Source organism: Oryzias latipes, chromosome 3 (assembly GCF_053564925.1).
Source record: "Oryzias latipes strain Hd-rR chromosome 3, Olatipes_Hd-rR_3.1".
Classification (NCBI taxonomy): Eukaryota; Metazoa; Chordata; class Actinopteri; order Beloniformes; family Adrianichthyidae; genus Oryzias; species Oryzias latipes.
In genome coordinates this window covers 39,396,265-39,413,609 of record NC_136239.1, presented here as the reverse complement: position 1 = coordinate 39,413,609, position 17,345 = coordinate 39,396,265, and the positions used below count along the sequence as shown (strand labels likewise).

General features: G+C 40.0%; 1 protein-coding gene across 1 annotated transcript in view; it reads right to left on the bottom strand.

Moving 5' to 3' along the window:
- si:ch211-186j3.6 (neural-cadherin) overlaps positions 1–17,345 on the bottom strand; it is a 445,044-nt gene that overhangs the window by 108,026 nt on the left and 319,673 nt on the right. Inside the window, exons 26-27 of the mRNA XM_023953704.2 lie at positions 16,850–17,127; positions 4,692–4,906 (exon numbers count right to left, since the gene is read on the bottom strand). Of these exons, the coding sequence (XP_023809472.1) occupies positions 4,692–4,906; positions 16,850–17,127 (493 nt within the window). The remainder of the gene's footprint in view (positions 1–4,691; positions 4,907–16,849; positions 17,128–17,345) is intronic.

Sequence of the window (17,345 nt, the reverse complement as noted above, 5' to 3'; positions counted from 1 at the left end):
GTCCTTAGAGCAAAAACATTAAATTGAACACATTTTTTTGGTCTTGAATCTTAACCCTTTTCCACCAGAGCTTTAGCTCCAAATGTTTACATTCTTTCAATTACCAAAACTCTTCAACCGTTGACACAATTAAAGGGAATCCAGCAGATTCTAACGTGTAGAAAAGCAGCTTTGTAATCTTTACATTATGTGTTCTATATTGGTGTGAAGTTGGTATGAATGAACGAGCGAGGACTTAGAGAGTGTGTTCTTTGGGTGTCGCCGTCAACATCTTTGGCGTTATAGGGTTTTGGGGAGCGCAGGTGTGTCTTGCAGTTCCTTTGAGGCTGGTTGAAAATGGAATGTACCATTGTTGGCTGTTTAGTAAGCGTACTGTGAAGTCTTCATAAGGCTAATGGAAGTTACACGCACCTGTCAAATTAAGTGATGCTGTCGTTCGGTGTCCTTACGCCGCACTCTTGGTAGAGCCAATAAGGAGATTCAATGGCTGGTGGGTCGGAAAACACGTAGGACACGTGGCCTGGATTTGGGGACCCCTGCTTTAATGTCACACGCACGGGGTGTGCACGGGATACCTTTGTGTCTGTGTGACGATCTACACTGTTTAATTTTCTCATTTCTAACAGTCAGGCTTCACTAGGAGCACGCACTTATCACATGAACTGCATTAACGGGCTCCTTGCTGACAGGATTTGGGGGGGTTGATAACATGAAAAATCTGTACGACACACCTGCGTCTCCCCTACTTTACCCTTACTTACCTTTACACGTTATATAGGTGTGTTACATGTTTTCTCTCTACAGGTTCACAGAGCAGTTTATGACCTTAATATTAAGCGGGGTGGGGGGTGGGGTGACCATTTTTCACTGATATCCAAGGTCAGTTCTGACTAAGACTTTAGGTTTGTGTAATTGTACAACGGCGTCTGTCCTCCTTCTTACTGCTCATCTCTTCCAGTTCTTTCAGAAAATACTGAGGCCTTTCCAGCTCAGATACCTTCAGCGCGTACCAGGTGTAACGTCCAGCCTCTTTCCCTTTCTTCAGGCTCCCTACAGAAAAGAGTTTTGGCTCCAATCATAGATGTTCAGACCATCTGAAAAAGTCTCCGCTTAAAGTTAAAGAAAGCCAAATATTGAAGCTAAAATCTTGTTTTTCTGCAGCACAGTGGACTACAGTGACACAGCTGAAGCACACTCCATGTCAGCTTGCTGAAAGATTAGTTACACCCTGGGGGTCAACCCTGAAACAAGTTAATTAGAGCTCTAAATATGTACAGCCTGACTCAGAATACACACACGACACCATGCTTCCATTAATGATTTAAAGGCGTAATCCTCAGTCTTTATGACCCACTAGCACTCACCCGGTGTCTTTCAGCCCACCCTCTGACCTCAACACAAGCTGGAAACTGCACACACAAACACAGCAGCTCGGCTCCGGCGCATATTACTCAGCCAGTGATGAGAAAACCGCATCTCTCCCAGGAACCAATGCACAGGAAAGGAGCAGCAGGAGAGACAAGGAGGCGTTAGTCTATCAGATTAAAAAATGAAACTTGCCAAGATCTACGAGGCGTTTTGTTCGCTCCTTTCATGTGCGGATAATATCCTGCCCACAGCTCTCTGTTTGAAAGGCTTTAATGTCCGCAAAGATCAGGAAAACTGGCAGAGCAACAAAAGGAAGACCCCCCCCAAGAACCTGAGATGCAACCCTGACAGGGTTCAGTTTGCATTCAGCTTCACATCTTTCTGGAGAAATCTCATGTTCTTTAATACAGGTCCTTGTGATAAAGGCTGACCTCAGGGCCACTTACTTAATGCATCCACAGATGTAAACTTTAATGTACGATTGAAGCCAGCAAGAGCTTCGTTTAAGCCTCGTTTGGTATTTTATAACAGTACATGTGCAGGTGGACTTAAAAAGGGAGGTTCTTTTGTTGTTTCTTTTCTTAATAGCCTCTTCAGATGCTTTAAGCTTCACCTCTTTGTGAAGTGAACACATTAATACATTAAGACACTATAATTGTTTCACACCAACTCCTGCAAAAATAAATGTACTTATCTAGGAACAAAAGGAAAAAAACGTGTTTTCATTGAGCAGTGCTTTGTCTTAGTTTGCTTCGCTGTACACAGACGGCTGTTATGCAGGACTTCTCAAGGCTTGTTCATTAAAAGGATGCATTCGCAAAGCAGCCTCTTATTCTGTACGTTTTTTTTTCTGTCTTTTGTCAAAAAAGCCTCATTTTCTGCAGGGAGAATGTTTGTTCAGAAAGCTGATGGTAAGAAACAGCAGCCACCAGTCGGCCTTCCCGCTAAAATGTTTGCATGAACGCTGGAGGTTCAAAGGAAACGGAAAATATTTGCTTCAACCTTCAAGTTGGCATTTTTCCCTAAAATAGTTGAAATGTCCAGAGGCAAAAAAGTTAAATGAATATCAGCCAAAGCTTAAATGGTAGAGGTTGAATATACTGAATACATTTCAAAGTGAATGGGTAAACAAAAATTCTGGCTGAAATGACGTTGAACTTCTCAACTCCTAAAAAGCACCAAGTTTTTAAGCGATCAATCTTTTTAAAGCTTGAAACAAAACAACAATAATCACAGCAAGTAGCTATGGGGACCTGTAACTCTTTGAATTAAACTTCAAGTCCCACTAGTGATCACGTTTGTAGGTGTGGGAGATTTGATCTCCGGATTTGACGCAGGGGAGCGGCGAGCTGCAGACACAGCCGCTCTCAGGGAGGCACTGGGTCCCATATTTAGAGGCCTGGATTTAAACTCAGGACCTTCCAGTCACAGGGCAGACACTCTACCACAGATCTGGTGCATATTAAATGTTTACCTCAGAATAAACATGTACAAAAACCAATTTGAAAACAGACAGAGTTTAAAAGCACATGCAATTTCAAAGAAAACTCAATTTAGAATGAAAGTGGAAAAAAGGTTGTTAAAATCTAGTTTATCCATGAATGAAAGAAGTTAATTCAATAAACATTAATTAAGAAAAAACAAGTTACAAATGTCATACTCCAAAAAAATAAATAGTTTGTTGGCTGTTTTGATTTAATATTGTCATTGTCTCAAGTACAACGAAATTGAAAATGTTCTCTGGTCAGTGCATCATTCTTTCAGTCTATATTTTATATTTATATTCTGCGTTTCAACAAGCGAATCTACATTAGTTGGTGTTCACTCTCTGTTGTGTTTGTCTCTTTTTGTTTTAAGAGAGGAAAACAAACAGTGTACCAGAATAATGAGGTTTCCTTTTTCTGTTCCCCTTTCATTGTCCCAAAAAATAAAAATAAAAAAAGGGTTTGCATGATGCATTGTTTTGTTTTGGTAATTGTTTGGTGTGAATCATAAGCAAAAAAAAATCAATCAAATCCTCTCCCAAACAGAATAACAAAAAATGGAACGACAGCCCAAATTAGGAGCAGGAATCCCCTTGAACTGCTTGAAAAGTCTAAAACCTTCTGCCATCATCTCTGCACCGCCATCACACTAACACGACACAAAAACACAACCAGCTACTGTCCATTATTGGCAAAAGTTTGGAGCTTTAAGCACTAAATCTTACAAATTGTGTTACATGTAAGAACAACAACTAGAGTGTGTTACAATACAAAAGCTAGAAATGCCAATAGTCACACAACTGTGTATATTTTGATCAACACTGGAACATTCCAATTCCATGACAGGGTGTTTCTAAGTGGCAAAAACAATAATTTAATTAACGGGAAATAAAGGGATTTTAAGAAAGGATACTGACTTGTACCTGTACTTTAGAGAAAATCATGCTTTCTACTTGAAACTGATGAGTTTATGAAGAAAGTATTGGGATAAAGGTGTGATAAAGCATTTCGCTGACTCAGTTGTAAGTCAAACTCTTCAGGGATCTCAGTTCTCTAAGTGCAGAGGTCACAAGAATGAAGTGGTGAATGGAGAAACTACATTTAGAAAAGAATATTAGTCATTAATGCTCAGCAGGAGTCCTTTTGCTTCTTTAGGCCTCAGGGATGATCATGGTTTCTGAAAATGAAGATGTTTTTAAAAGATCAAAAGACATTAGATGAAGGAAATTTGCTACACCGACTATATGACTTCGATTTTTCTAATTTCTTTTGTAATTTTTAGCGCCAGCAAAAAGGTTAAGGAAAAGCAGAAATAAAATAAATAAAATAGAAATAAAGAAATAAAGGCTAAATGACTGAATCAGTTGTTCAGCAGTTTGATTTTCTGTAGTTTTGGTGATGAACAAACCATAGCAGTGGTGTTCCCATAAAAGAGTTGGCGAGTTCACTCTGTCCCCCACCTGCCAAGGTGCAACGGTTCATTAACAGTATGTGATATATCTATCATAACTGTAAACAAAATAGTTTCTGTTTTAAGAGGCTTGAAGATCAAACCTCTCCATTTATCATTCCTCTTTTCCCATTTTATTTTTCTCTTTGGCATTTTTCCACTAAATGTTCTCACTTTTTCCTTTCACAAATGACACGGTAAGCTTTACATTTCCTCTAAATTGAATGTAGGGCTTACTTTGTACTGACCGGTATGAAATCGAGACATGACGACTAATGCTCTGTCACTGTTGCAGCTCTTCATGCTGTAGAGAAATAGTTGTCTCTCTGTCATCCTCCGTTTTGTTCTGAGCCTGAGGGACCAGGTTTGGTGTTTGGTGGTTTTCATACCTAAAGCCATGAAGTCCTCGTGGTCCCAGGCCTGCAGCTGCGCCAAAGGGCCGCTGTACAGCAGCAGTCCTTCAGCCACGTCGGTGATGAACTCCAGCGACACGTGGCTCTCAAAACAAGGCATCATCGGAGGAAACCAAGCATAGCCGTTGCCGTGGAAACTGTGCTTGACTTGCTGGCATTCAGGTCCCTCAAACTGAGCTTGGCATTGGCACCTGAGTAAAGAAAGGAAGGAACCGTCATTTCCGAAGACATTTCTGCAAAGAAAACCAGGCTGCAGAGGTTAAAAACATGATCCTGATCAGAATCCTTGCTGCTCATTTTCAGCGTCATGCAGCATTTCTCTGGGATTCCTGCAGCATTCTTGCACTTGCCGTTTTCTTCCTTCCAGGCAGGTGATCCCTCACCGTCTGCATGTTTCACGGATGCAGATATCCTCATTAGTGGAAAAAGCAAGAAGGGAAATGATTGTATCACATAGAAAACCTCCTCGCTGTACGTAAGTATTCATTTCTGCCTTTTTCTTGTCATGAATGCACATTCTGCATCCTATGTTGATCTTTTTCCTTTAAATAATTAATTTCCTTTTTTATTTTTTACAACTCCCAATATCTCTTTTTGCATGAAAAAGTCTATTAAAAAGATTTTAATTTTTTTATGATATCAAAGACTGTTTGGTCAATCTCTGGGTCTTAAACTTTATTTCATTTGGTTTCCTTTCATACGTTTAGATGCATTAATTAAAAAGATGAATTTGCAAACAAATGTGAGACATAAAAAAATCACTTTTTAAAATAAAAAAAAAACAGAAACTTCTGTTTTTTGTGAGGACAAAGTGGGCTAAATCAAGCTTTGTACCAACCCCAATTCAACCAAGTCAGCATCTCAGGCTTTACATTATTATTTCATTCAATACATTCGGTTGCTTCAGATCAGGGAGACCGAGGGCTATTTCATGGGCACCAAGTGGTATGAAGGGCGCCACTAAAAACCTCCTAGCCCCCCCCCAAAAGAAAACAAAAAAACCAACACAATTTGAGGACTTCCTTTTGTGTGCCCTATTTTTATTTGCTCATCTTACACATAAAAACATGCATGAATTTTCTAGACTCGTATTAAAGGGGGGGGGGGGGGGGGTCAAACTCAGTTGCAGAGGGAGCCTAAATTCAAAACAGACTTTAGGTTGCAGCTGAACAAGATAAATATTTATTGAACACACTAAAGCTAAACTTTTAAACCTTTAAAACTTAAACTTAATTTTAACTTTTTAAACATAAATGTAAATAAAAACAGACAGGAATATTAATCCTCACATTAATGGATTACTCAACCACCTCAATCTATTCTCAAAATCTTTACATTACATGAATCATAAGAATGTCCAGAAATTGTGTAATTTATTTGATCTATTTAAACTTTTGTAATAGACCCTTACTTTTATTGATTATTTTTTAAGTTATATTTGTTTACATATTTGGGTTTACTTTGTCTACCTTTATCTCAGAATTGATATTGTTGTCATTGACAGACATGCTGTGGTTGTTGTTGAATATTTGCTTCAATAAAAAAAAAAAGATTATTTTTTTGGGTGCATTCCCTGCGGGCGCCACAAGGGGTGCTCGCGGGCGCACTGGCGCCCGCGGGCACAGGGTTGGTGACCCCTGCTTCAGATGGTCTGAGTTTATTTTGTCTTATTGAGTTTTTGTGTGTTGTATTAAAGCTACTGATTTTATTGTTGTTTTGATTCTATTGATGTTTGTTTGTCTCTGCTCTGTGTTCTCACCGGCACAGGAAGTTTCTACTTGAAAATAAAATAACTTTGAAATGAAGTCATGAACTTGTGAGTGAGGGATACCTAGCCACATGTTTTACTGAAATATTATTTTAAAACATAAAAAAAAGCAATGAAATTAACCCTTGTGCTATCTCAGATGACCCCCCCCTTCCATTGACGTGTTCCCCCTACCATGACAAAGGTGGATAAAGGTGGAAAGATTTCATGTAATCCATGGACACCAGTGAAGATCACAAATCATTGAAGAAAAAAGGTTCAGAGCACTGTCTAGTGGGTCTAGATGACCCAACTCCCAACGTTAAAGTGCCTAGGATAGCACAAGGGTCACAAGCCGTAAATTAAACAGTGCAGGTAGGTTTTCTTTCTTCTTTAAAGTCAGTCAACGAAAAATGTGGCATACAATAAATAAAAAAAAAGGGGTTTATACAAATATACTTCTCATGTGTCTAAAAGCTTCACAACGCCTATTGTAACTGTAAAATCTGTCCAACACAAGAGGCCTTCAGCTATTTTCTGTTTTCTCATCTGCTGGCCAGGACAAGTCAGTAGAAAAAGGATAAACTCAGCAGAAGACAGTGCATCTGCAAATTCTGCACCTGTTGTGACAGATGAGGACATATACAACACAAACAAGTCAAAAACAACTTAAAAAACCCCCAAAAAACATGTTTTGAGTGGTGTCATGTACGGAAGCGCTCCACTCACTGAGAGACAGAGAACCAGAACAAAAACCAGAAAGGATCAAGACAAAGAAACACATCTGATAGATGTTGGTTTGTCAGCAAACCACACCAAAAACATGTGGCAGTTTGTCTTCAAATGCACAATCCCTGTCCTTCATGCACAGTTTTGTTTTTACCCTCTTGAATTGAAGGAAGTGAAAAAAACACAGTTGTGTGTAATGAGTAGACTTTCACTGGTATTGCCAGACAATCCCTTTGCGTCCAAGATGCAATTTTGGATTATTCCTGATTCGGGCTGTCTGGCTTTCCTGCACCGTCCTCAGCCATAACTTTACTGATCATAAACTCTGTTGTCAGTCGAACAAAGTCATTACGCTGCACTGAATCTGTCAGGACTCCATGTCAAATTCTCCGCACTCCATTTGATCTTTTTTTAAGAGTGTGAATGTGAGTAATCATCCTCGCTATAGAATAACAGGCTGTAAAAATAAAAGTGTCTTCAAAAGCTCCACAGTTGGAAGCATCATTAGCCTCTTAGACTACAATGCTGTCGATCTGCTATTGTGTCGTCCCTGCAGAAACTTGGGCTCATATTTAGTGTTGACAAATAGATCAAGCCCATTTAAAGAAAATAAAAAAAGATATCTTGCTTCTATTCCTCTTCCATATTTAATATTTGCTTTGAAACCTTTAAACTTGTGTTTTTTTTTTAAATATTTCATAGGACTGAATTGCATGCAGTATTTGATGGAATAGTATGTGAAGTGGAAGAGGAGTTTTTTCAAGTTTGTCGAATCCTCGCTTTATTGAATGCTTATTTTCACCTTTTTAACAAATTTTATTTAAATTCCAATTTGCAAAGCAAATTTTAAATTTTTTTTGTGTTTTTATTTTTTATCTATTTTTTGTCTTATTATTGTTTGTCAACAAAAACAATGTTCATCAAACATAGCTTAAAGTTGTACTCTTCATTTCACATTTCATTCATTTTGATTCATCTTCTGGGAAAAGGCTGCTCACTAAATCTATTGGGTTCAGATATGGAAGCAGTTCTGGTCTCACTGATCCAGTCCGACATCAGTTTCTGTCTGCCAGACTGTGTCCTCACTCTGAAGGAACCACATTTCTCTTTCAAATGCTGCTCATTTTCCTGACTGTGATTTCTGATTTGGATCAAAATAGACGACATGCACTCCCACACACATACATGCAGCCGTTCTTCACGTCCCAGGTGGGCTCTGGCGACACATGAGTGCGTGTTGAACTCCAGGAGAGTGCTTCTTGTTGCTGCAGTAAACTGACATGTGACAGCAGTTGTCGCTGGGCTTGTTGAAGCTGCCTCCTCCAAGGATTTACCTTTTATTTTTTATTTTTTTTGTGAGGTAATTCAGAAAAGTCAAACCCATCTGGCTCCAGCAGCACATTTGTCCTTTTTCTGCTGACAAATAAGCCTTAAAATAATAGGTTGACATATACAATTCAAAATTTATCCCTACAGTATTTACATGAATTTCACTGTGTTTGACAAATAATCATCTTATCTTGGCAGAAGCAAATTCCAGGACCTCGTTACTGAAGCTTGAGGCGCTAATAAACTATTGTGATGACATTATTATTTTGTGCCAAGAAGTGGAAGAACTGCATTTGCAGGAGAGTAAAAAAAATCCTAAAACATTTGCTGTGAAAGCAGTTTTGCATGACATTTTTACCCACTATTGGATGGAGTCTGGGTTATTTATGTCAAAAAATAAAGTTTTGGAACTAGTGTCTGCTTTATTGTTGTTTTTTTTAAGTGCATATTTGATTTTGAAGCCACATTTTATCCAAGTTTATTCCCAAAAAGTTTCCTAATTAATTTACAGTCTCACTTCGATCATCTTTTGATGTATTTTTAAAAGGGTTCTCAGTGGTCTTTTAGTTATAATTTGGCCGTTTTAAGCAATAAAAGAAAAAACCTGTGTCGTTTTTAGGACATAGTCACTGCAGAATGGCAGGAGTCCATTAGAAATTCAGCTGTGAGTTGTGGACAGGACTGTTGGTGCGGAGTAAGCCAGACCCCTTCCCATCATTTATCTTTTTAAGGTCATTCCTGCTAGCTTAAAGCCCTTCACAACCCCAACCTAACATTACCGGTGCAACAGTAATGGTATGCAATATTGGGAGCTATCTAGCCGTAGAGTTCTGATCCAGATTCCAGCTCAGACGAACAAAAAAACAAAGACGTTCATGGATCTTTTTGTGTGCAAATGGATGCATCAGAATGGAGCGGGCATGAATGCTCAGACATGAATGTTTGAGCCAGATGGGGATTCTTAAAAAAAAAAACAATTAGGGATGCCCGCATTGAGAAATATTTAAAATGCAAAACTACTGCGTTCTGTAATGTTGAAATAAATGTAAACACTTTATTAATTTTCAGTAAAGCTTTGGTGGCAGCATAGACCAGCCTTCACCCACTGTTGTTCCCTTTTTAAGGTTGATTTGAGGTTGTGAATGACCTCATAGGCAATGTATCAGCCTTTAAGGCAATTCCAAAATGGAATTACAAGCCAAAACAGAACTAAGTATGTACTTGTTACTTATGATTAAGGGGAAATGCGTAATTTCAGGCAAAAACAAAGTTTATTGATCTCAAATATCTAGTATCAATGAAAATAGGAATATATTGAAAAGATTCATTTTGTTTGCAGTTTTATAAATCAAACAAAAGGAAAAAAAGATGACAATACTGCTGTAATAGTTGTTGTATCTAACAACCACCTTATTGATGAATGTAAAATTTCTGCTCCAACTCTGGAATTTGTCTAAATAAAGGTTAGCAGCTCTGTAAAGTTTGTAATGACAGCCTAATTCCCTGTGAACATAGCATTCAGATGCATAGTCTTAGTTGAAGCCCTTCAATCCTCTTATGCTGGCTTTGTTTTGCTCATTCTCTGTCTGCAGAGAATTGGGTTTAACGTCGGGTCTGGTGTTGTAATCCCACCTTTCTCCCCCAACTCACTCACCTCCCAAATCTCATCATAAATCCCCACGCCTTCACTTTTTGCAGGTTTTTGCTGCCATCTTTAATCGTGGACGTTTTCAGGAGCCTCATCTCTGACATGTTTTGTTCTATTTGTCTTTTTTTTAAATTAAACTTTGTTTTTATGTTCCATATTTCCTTCTTTTAAACACACTGCTGCATCGGTTCATCTTTTCTAGCTCAGGTCTTTTCAACTTTTGTTCCAATTTTTTCACACTAGCTTTGTCTTTTCTATCCATTCATGCCACTCTTCCTCATTCAATCCTCATTTGGTGTTTTTGACACCTGGCGTTTTCTCTCCTCTCCTCCTCTGAACCTGCGGAATCACACAGCAGATGCTGCACAGCTCAGGTACTGGAACATGATTGAAAGTGTGACAATCACACAGCAGCTGTGTCCCTGGGTTGACAACCTCGCATGCTTTGCTTTCTTTTCTCTCTGTCATCTGCTTTTCTGATACTTTGCAAAGACTTTCCAACAAGTTCGCTGCACTTCACTGTATCAGCTTTGAACACACATGTCGGGAAATCTTTTTTTTTTTTTTAAACTTGTCCTGTCCAACAGCTAGGCAGGCAGATGAGAGCTGAGGGCCTCTTGTGTTGGACATATTTTACTTTAACAAGAGGGGTTATTAATCTTCAGACAAACCAAAGGTATGTCTGAATAAACCCCTTTTGTAATTGAGGCCAAACTTTATTAATTTCAATCATGTCTGAAAATCTTTGGTGTTGGACCGGACGGAAAAGGAAAGAAGGGAAGAAGAGGGAGGGATGTCAGAAAGGGGGGGGTGATAGTGAGAGGGGGGGGTAAGACCATGAAGCAGCATAGAGCAGACAGGTTTACTGGTTGTTTATCGTTACGGTACAGTTCAAATGTAGTACAAAAAGGGCGGGGCCTGTTCACACACACTCAAATATTATCAACACACCTGCTAGCTGCAAGAAATGTTCACATGTCAACATGTACACAAAAATAGATAGTGTTCACATGTCGGGAAATCTGACTTCTATGGATGTCACTAACTCTCTGATAGGCCGCCCATTTCATTACTTCAATCTTGAGCCAGCCACGGCAGTGTATCTGATTTTTGCCCACAAAAACAAAGAACATCCACATTTTTTTCAAAGATGGATGTAGATATAAAATAAAAGCTTTTAGCCGATCACCTCTAGCTCTAGAAAGTGTGTGTGTGTGTTGGCCTGGTGCTGGCAGCGCAGACTCTTCCTGGAAGGGGCGGGTCCTCACTTTTCTCCGTCACAATGTCAGGAGCCGCTCGTGTTGTGGATTAGGAGGGCATGGTTTTCAGAGCGGAGGGTTTATAGAGGAACGCTCAGTCGAAATGCATGAATGGATCAAAATAGCACTTTGGAGTTGTTTATAGTGAGGAAGAAACTTTAAAATACATTTAAAAGCTCAAAAAGTGGATTTTTCATGATATAGGCCCTTTAAGGGACATCATAGCATCACTTACTCTGTAGCCTAGTAGGTAGAGTGTCTGAGTCGTTTTGAAAATGCTACCCAAAGCCCAGTTGGTTCCCAAGCATGGCTGTGTCTGCAGCTCCCCCCAGTGGGGTGGGTCAAATGCCGTGTGTGACAATTCACTTTAGGTGCATTGCTGCATAAAAGAAAATTTTAGCCATTAAAAAGCAACAAGCTCAGAATGCATAAAATGTAAAGCCTGCATTCGAACTAAATTTTATCTCTACTCTATATTTGAGGGGCAGCTGTTGGTGTTGTTTTATGTGAAGCTGCACGAAATACCTTTAAACAGCATTCAGAGTGAGGATCTGACAAACAAAACCATAAATTCAGATTCTGTGCTGAAAGCATTTACTGACACTCTCTCATGATTGGTTGGCAGTTTTATTGTCTCACAGCAACAAAGAGGCCACAACACAAAACGAGGCAGAGCCTGGACATCTGCTTCAACTCCCTTTGCTGCTGATGCCTCCTTAAGAATCACGATTGGTTCAGCGCGGGCAGACATGTGCTGGAAGAGCCGCACGCTTCACATCTTTTCGGGCTTCATAGATAATTGGCTATAAGCAGTTTTGGTTGGGTAAACCATTATCACAAAGCCAATGCCATTTTGAGTCTGATGATGAAATTAACAGTCAATTCCAAAGCCTACATTGGCTGAAGAACAAAGCACAACCTTTTCTGTAAATTGCCACTCTTCATTGCAATGAACAGGAAGTTTTCCACTTTTTTTTTTAAACCAATACGAGTGTAAGAACTTGCTGTTTATTTCATCATAAAACTCAGATTCTGCTGGAAGTACCAGTTAAGATGGGGATAAAAGCATAAGCCCACTCACCAATGTTGTATTTAATTGGTTGCTAAGAGCCCTTCAATCCCACCATTAAAGAGTCAAGCCTGAGGAGCTACAGATCATCAGGCCAAATGATCAGGTCCCGTGTTTTGTATCACTGAAAACTCTAAAAAGCCTGACTCCTTCCTGGGTGTTTCAGTAGTTTTGTCAAACAGGTATATCTGAGCTTGTTTACAATCATAAACCAACAAATAGCAGCATCCAATAGGTATGCGGCAGCTAGACACCAGATTCTACATTCAATAAATGGCTGATCAAGTTCAGAAGATATCTCAAAATGTTGATTTGTGGGTCTATCTGGCCCTGTAAGCATGAGGCTCAAGTAACCTTTGGGGATTGGAGTCCCAATAGGTAAGAGATCATTCAAGTCCTTAGATCCCAAGTGTCAAACTCCAGACCTCGAGGGCCAGAGTCCTACATATTTTCCAACTAACCTGCCATTGTAGCATCTTATTGACAAAACACACCTGATCCAGGTGATCAGCAGCAAGTAGAACCAGGTTTCTGGAAAAAACAAAAAAAAACAAAACGCAGGATGTGGGCCCTCGAGGCCTATGTCGGACACCCCTGCAGGGGAAAATGCCTTACAGCTTTTGCCCTACCCTAGTTACCACACTATGATGCCATCTAGAAAACAAGGCTACCCGTCTGTTTTTGTTTCCCTTTAAAGGTCACATGGTCATGAGACTATCATTGCTAATTTTGGTAAAAGACCTGCAAGATGCCTAGTGGGCCAATTTTGGAGAGTGGAACTGGTGCTGCAGGACGAACCGAGATGTTGGTGAACACCAGGGTACATTCTGGATGGTTTGCCAGTCCATTGCACAGACAAACAAGCACACACCTAAAGCTACAGCACTCTAAACGCGATTAGCATGACAGAGTCACCACATCTCAATGTTAAGTGAATGACAGACGTGATCTGAGGACCTGTGAAGCCATTTGAGTGTGGGGCGCCTCAGTCCGGAAGCAGAGGGATTTGAGTGTTGAGGTGCAATTGAGAGATGTGGTGCATCCAGAGTAAAAAAAAAAAAATTGAATTTTGGCGAGGAAGGCGCGTTGTGTCAAACAATTAGGGACTTAGCTTCGGCCACGACAAGTACAATGACGCTATCAGTGGGTGGAGTCCAAATCCAGATCAGAAGCTGATCTTTCTTGTCCTGAACTTTATGATATTTTTTTCTTATTTTCATCGAATCAATAATAAAAAGTTCCTCTATTTTTTTTCTTATTTTTATTCTTTCCCTACTTGGACTAATGCGGGACCGCAAGTCGTCATACTGGGTCCCAGAGACACGGAAACACCACGGAAGGTGGCCGTCATTCAGACACACATCCATGTCTTCCATGCATAGTAGATTATTGCATGTAGTGTTCAGGCTAAAATCATTTGTCGGTAGCTCCTCCCACACGTGTTGCAAATATGATGCACAAATCACGTTCAGTATAAACGCAAAGTAACATTTATATTGCACACCTGTGGACAATTTAGAATCACAAATCAACCTGTATTTTGGACTATGGGAGGACATCGGAGAAAACACAGAGAACAAAGTCTACACAGAAAGAACCCAGTCGGGATTTGAACCCCGACCTTCCCAAGCTCTGAGGCTGGACTGCAAACCACTACGTCTGTGCAGTCGGTGAGCAAACAGTGGAGCTGCTCAGTGGCCACAGGTGAATCTGAATTACTCAGGAGCAAATATAGACATGTGTATCCTTGAAAAAGATCCTTTGCTCTCACCTTTCATGAATAAATATGTGAGTAAAAAAAACAATTGTAAGGAAAATATTTAAAAACATCTGAACCTTCCACAGAGATGAGAATGTGTTTGGTCAATACGTTTTTAAGTCTTGTTAATTTCTGCTTTAATAGCAGTTATAGTTTTAAGGATCCCATTGTAATAATCAAATGTTTAGAATCATTTTTTTTCAGTCAGTATCCTTTATTTACACATTAAATTACTAACGAGATTTCATTCATATCCTCCAATTTATGCAGATTTGATGCTTTGAGTCTGAGCAGAGTGTTGAACAGGGACTTACTATGTTTTTGCATTTGGATGATGAAAATGCTTCATCAGATTGAAGTTAAAACTAAAAAAACATTTGGATTTTTTTGTAATCTACAAACCAAAATAAGGCTAAACATAAATGTGCTTCACTTGTTTGTTTGCTGCATTTCTTCCTACAGCACATAAGTATCTCTTCCATTTCGAACATTGTAAAGTAACACGTCTTAGGGTCTACCTGTAGATAATTCAGTCTAAAAGATGAAACTGCCGTAGGAGAACAGCACTGCGCTCCTCCCTGTGGGGAAAAGCTTTTCTCTTGTCAGCTTTTTATGAGTTTGTGAGCTCTGAAGACTCCAGCTCTGGAGGATATAAGCAGCAGCTGCAGAAGGTCAGGGAGACGCATCTAGATCAGTCTTATGTCAGAGCTGGTGGGTTGCAGCTTCGTGCAGCTTTTGATTTGGGTCCCTGCTCTCAGGTTTTGATTGTGGAAATATAAACAAAATATGTAATGAGTTTGAATCACCCCAAATTCATTTTACCACCAGAATAAAACATCATTTTCCATTTTCTGTTTATGGAAATATTTCAGCAAGTGTGCAAATAAACATTCATCCATTAACTGAACGATGCGCTCACATGACGAGCGCCTCAAAGTTAGTTGCATGTTAAATTCTTCCACTGGATGAAGATGAATGTCAGCCGTTTAATCTGCTTCCTGTGGTTTCAGTTTCCCTTCAGCGTAAACAGCTTCATTTAGAGTCGGCATAATCTGCTGTCAAATCAGACATGTGAGGAAAAACAAAGGTTCTCCAGACCTAATGAGGGAAAGTTCACCCGGTTTGTTGACTGGAGATACAGTTGTCTTTCTTTGTGTTCTGCATGTCCATTTCTGCCATATTTTTTTTGCAGCTGTCAAAATAATATGACGGCTGTTTTGCTCTTCATCCAACACATAGTAAAACACTCTGAGAGCTGCGTTTAAAATATGAGGTCCAGCATGTTAGCGCCATCAACAGCGGCGGGGCTGAATTTACGGCCCCGTGGTTTTTTTTTTTTCCCACATAGAGGAGGTTAATCACAGAGAAGCTGGAGTCTGGAGGCCTGACAAAAGCCAAATGTTTTTCTGGCTTTTTAGATATGGGACTAAAGGGACTTAAAGGACTTTGGACAGATGTAATGTTATTATTGCTGTTAAAGTTGTATGTGTAGCACTAATAGTTTGCATGATTGAATGAATGAAAGATTTCACATTAGTTGGTTTAAAGGCATAGGTATGCGTTCGTGAACACTATCTATTTTGTGTACATGTTGACATGTGGACATTTTTGCGGCTAGCAGGTGTGTTGATAATATTTGAGTGTGTGTGAACAGGCCCCGCCCTTTTTGTACTACATTTGAACCGTACCGTAATGATAAACAACCAGTAAACCTGTCTGCTCTATGCTGCTTCATGGTCTTACCCCCCCCTCTCACTATCACCCCCCCCCCCCCCCCCCCCTTCTGACATCCCTCCCTCTTCTTCCCTTCTTTCCTTTTCCGTCCGGTCCAACACCAAAGATTTTCAATCATGGTTGACATGAATAAAGTTTGGCCTCAATTACAAAAGGGGTTTATTCAGACATACCTTTGGTTTGTCTGAAGATTAATAACCTCTCTTGTTAAAGTAAAATATGTCCAACACAAGAGGCCATCAGCTCTCATCTGCCTGCCTAGCTGTTGGACAGGACAAGTTAAAAAAAAACAAAAGTTGTATGTGTAGAAGGACCTAGTGTTCCTAAAAAAGAAAATCATTTTACTCTATCATCATCTTGGTTTTCGTGATGTTTTGTGCATTACGTTCACATCAGGTTCAAATACTAAATATCCACAGCTGCATCCATGACCTGCAGTCTTAAGGTGACTGTTCTGCCAAGCTGGCTTTGGCTCCTCTGATACCGTATTGTTTTAATGAGGCATCTAAGAATCACAATGCCAGTAGAAATGTTTGTATTTCTCAATCATTTTGAAATCTCTCCCCTTTGTAGAGGTGAACGTAAAATCCACAGCAGAATGAAGAAAACTATGACTTGTAAGACACATTCCCATGATAGCATCTCTTGGTTTGAAGGGAAACCTTCTAAAAATGTGATATTTCCATGTTTTGCCTTAATTGTTTGAATCATTGCAGGATAAACCGCCTCAACTGTGTCTCTTGTGCTCCATTTGGTGATGTTTGACCTCTAGAACTACTGAAGTGTGTTCCTCAGTTGTCTGTTACAGCGGTGGTGGATGTTTTCTTTGCAGTTCCTCATTCAGAGTCAGAAGCACTCACTTGTATCCATGCTGAGTGTCCACACACACCCCGCCGTTGAAGCAGGGGTTTCTGGGATACGAGGCGCAGGACTGATGGACCTGCTCTCTACCGGGACAGGAGCACACGGCCGTGGACTCCACCGTCACCGACACCAGACTCATGGTCCCACAATCCACCACTGTGGGCGTGTCCCGAACGTTCAGGAGGCTGGAGCAGCCGCCCGAGCCGCCGCACCCTGAACTGGAACACTCGTCCACGCGGATCTGGAACACGCTGATCTGCAGGTATGACTGGAGCTGAGGATGGAAGGAGAAATGAAAAAAATGACAAAATCAAACAACTTAGAAAATGTTAAGTTGGGTTTTCCCTTTTAAAAAATCAACGCAGGCAACATGATGCTGATGCTAATTGTGGCTCCCAACTGTTGGTACCATGTGTCTCCACTCGTCCCCTTCTGTACTCTGTTCTGAACCTATTTAAGGTTCTCAAGACTCATAATGAAACCTCGCTTTTT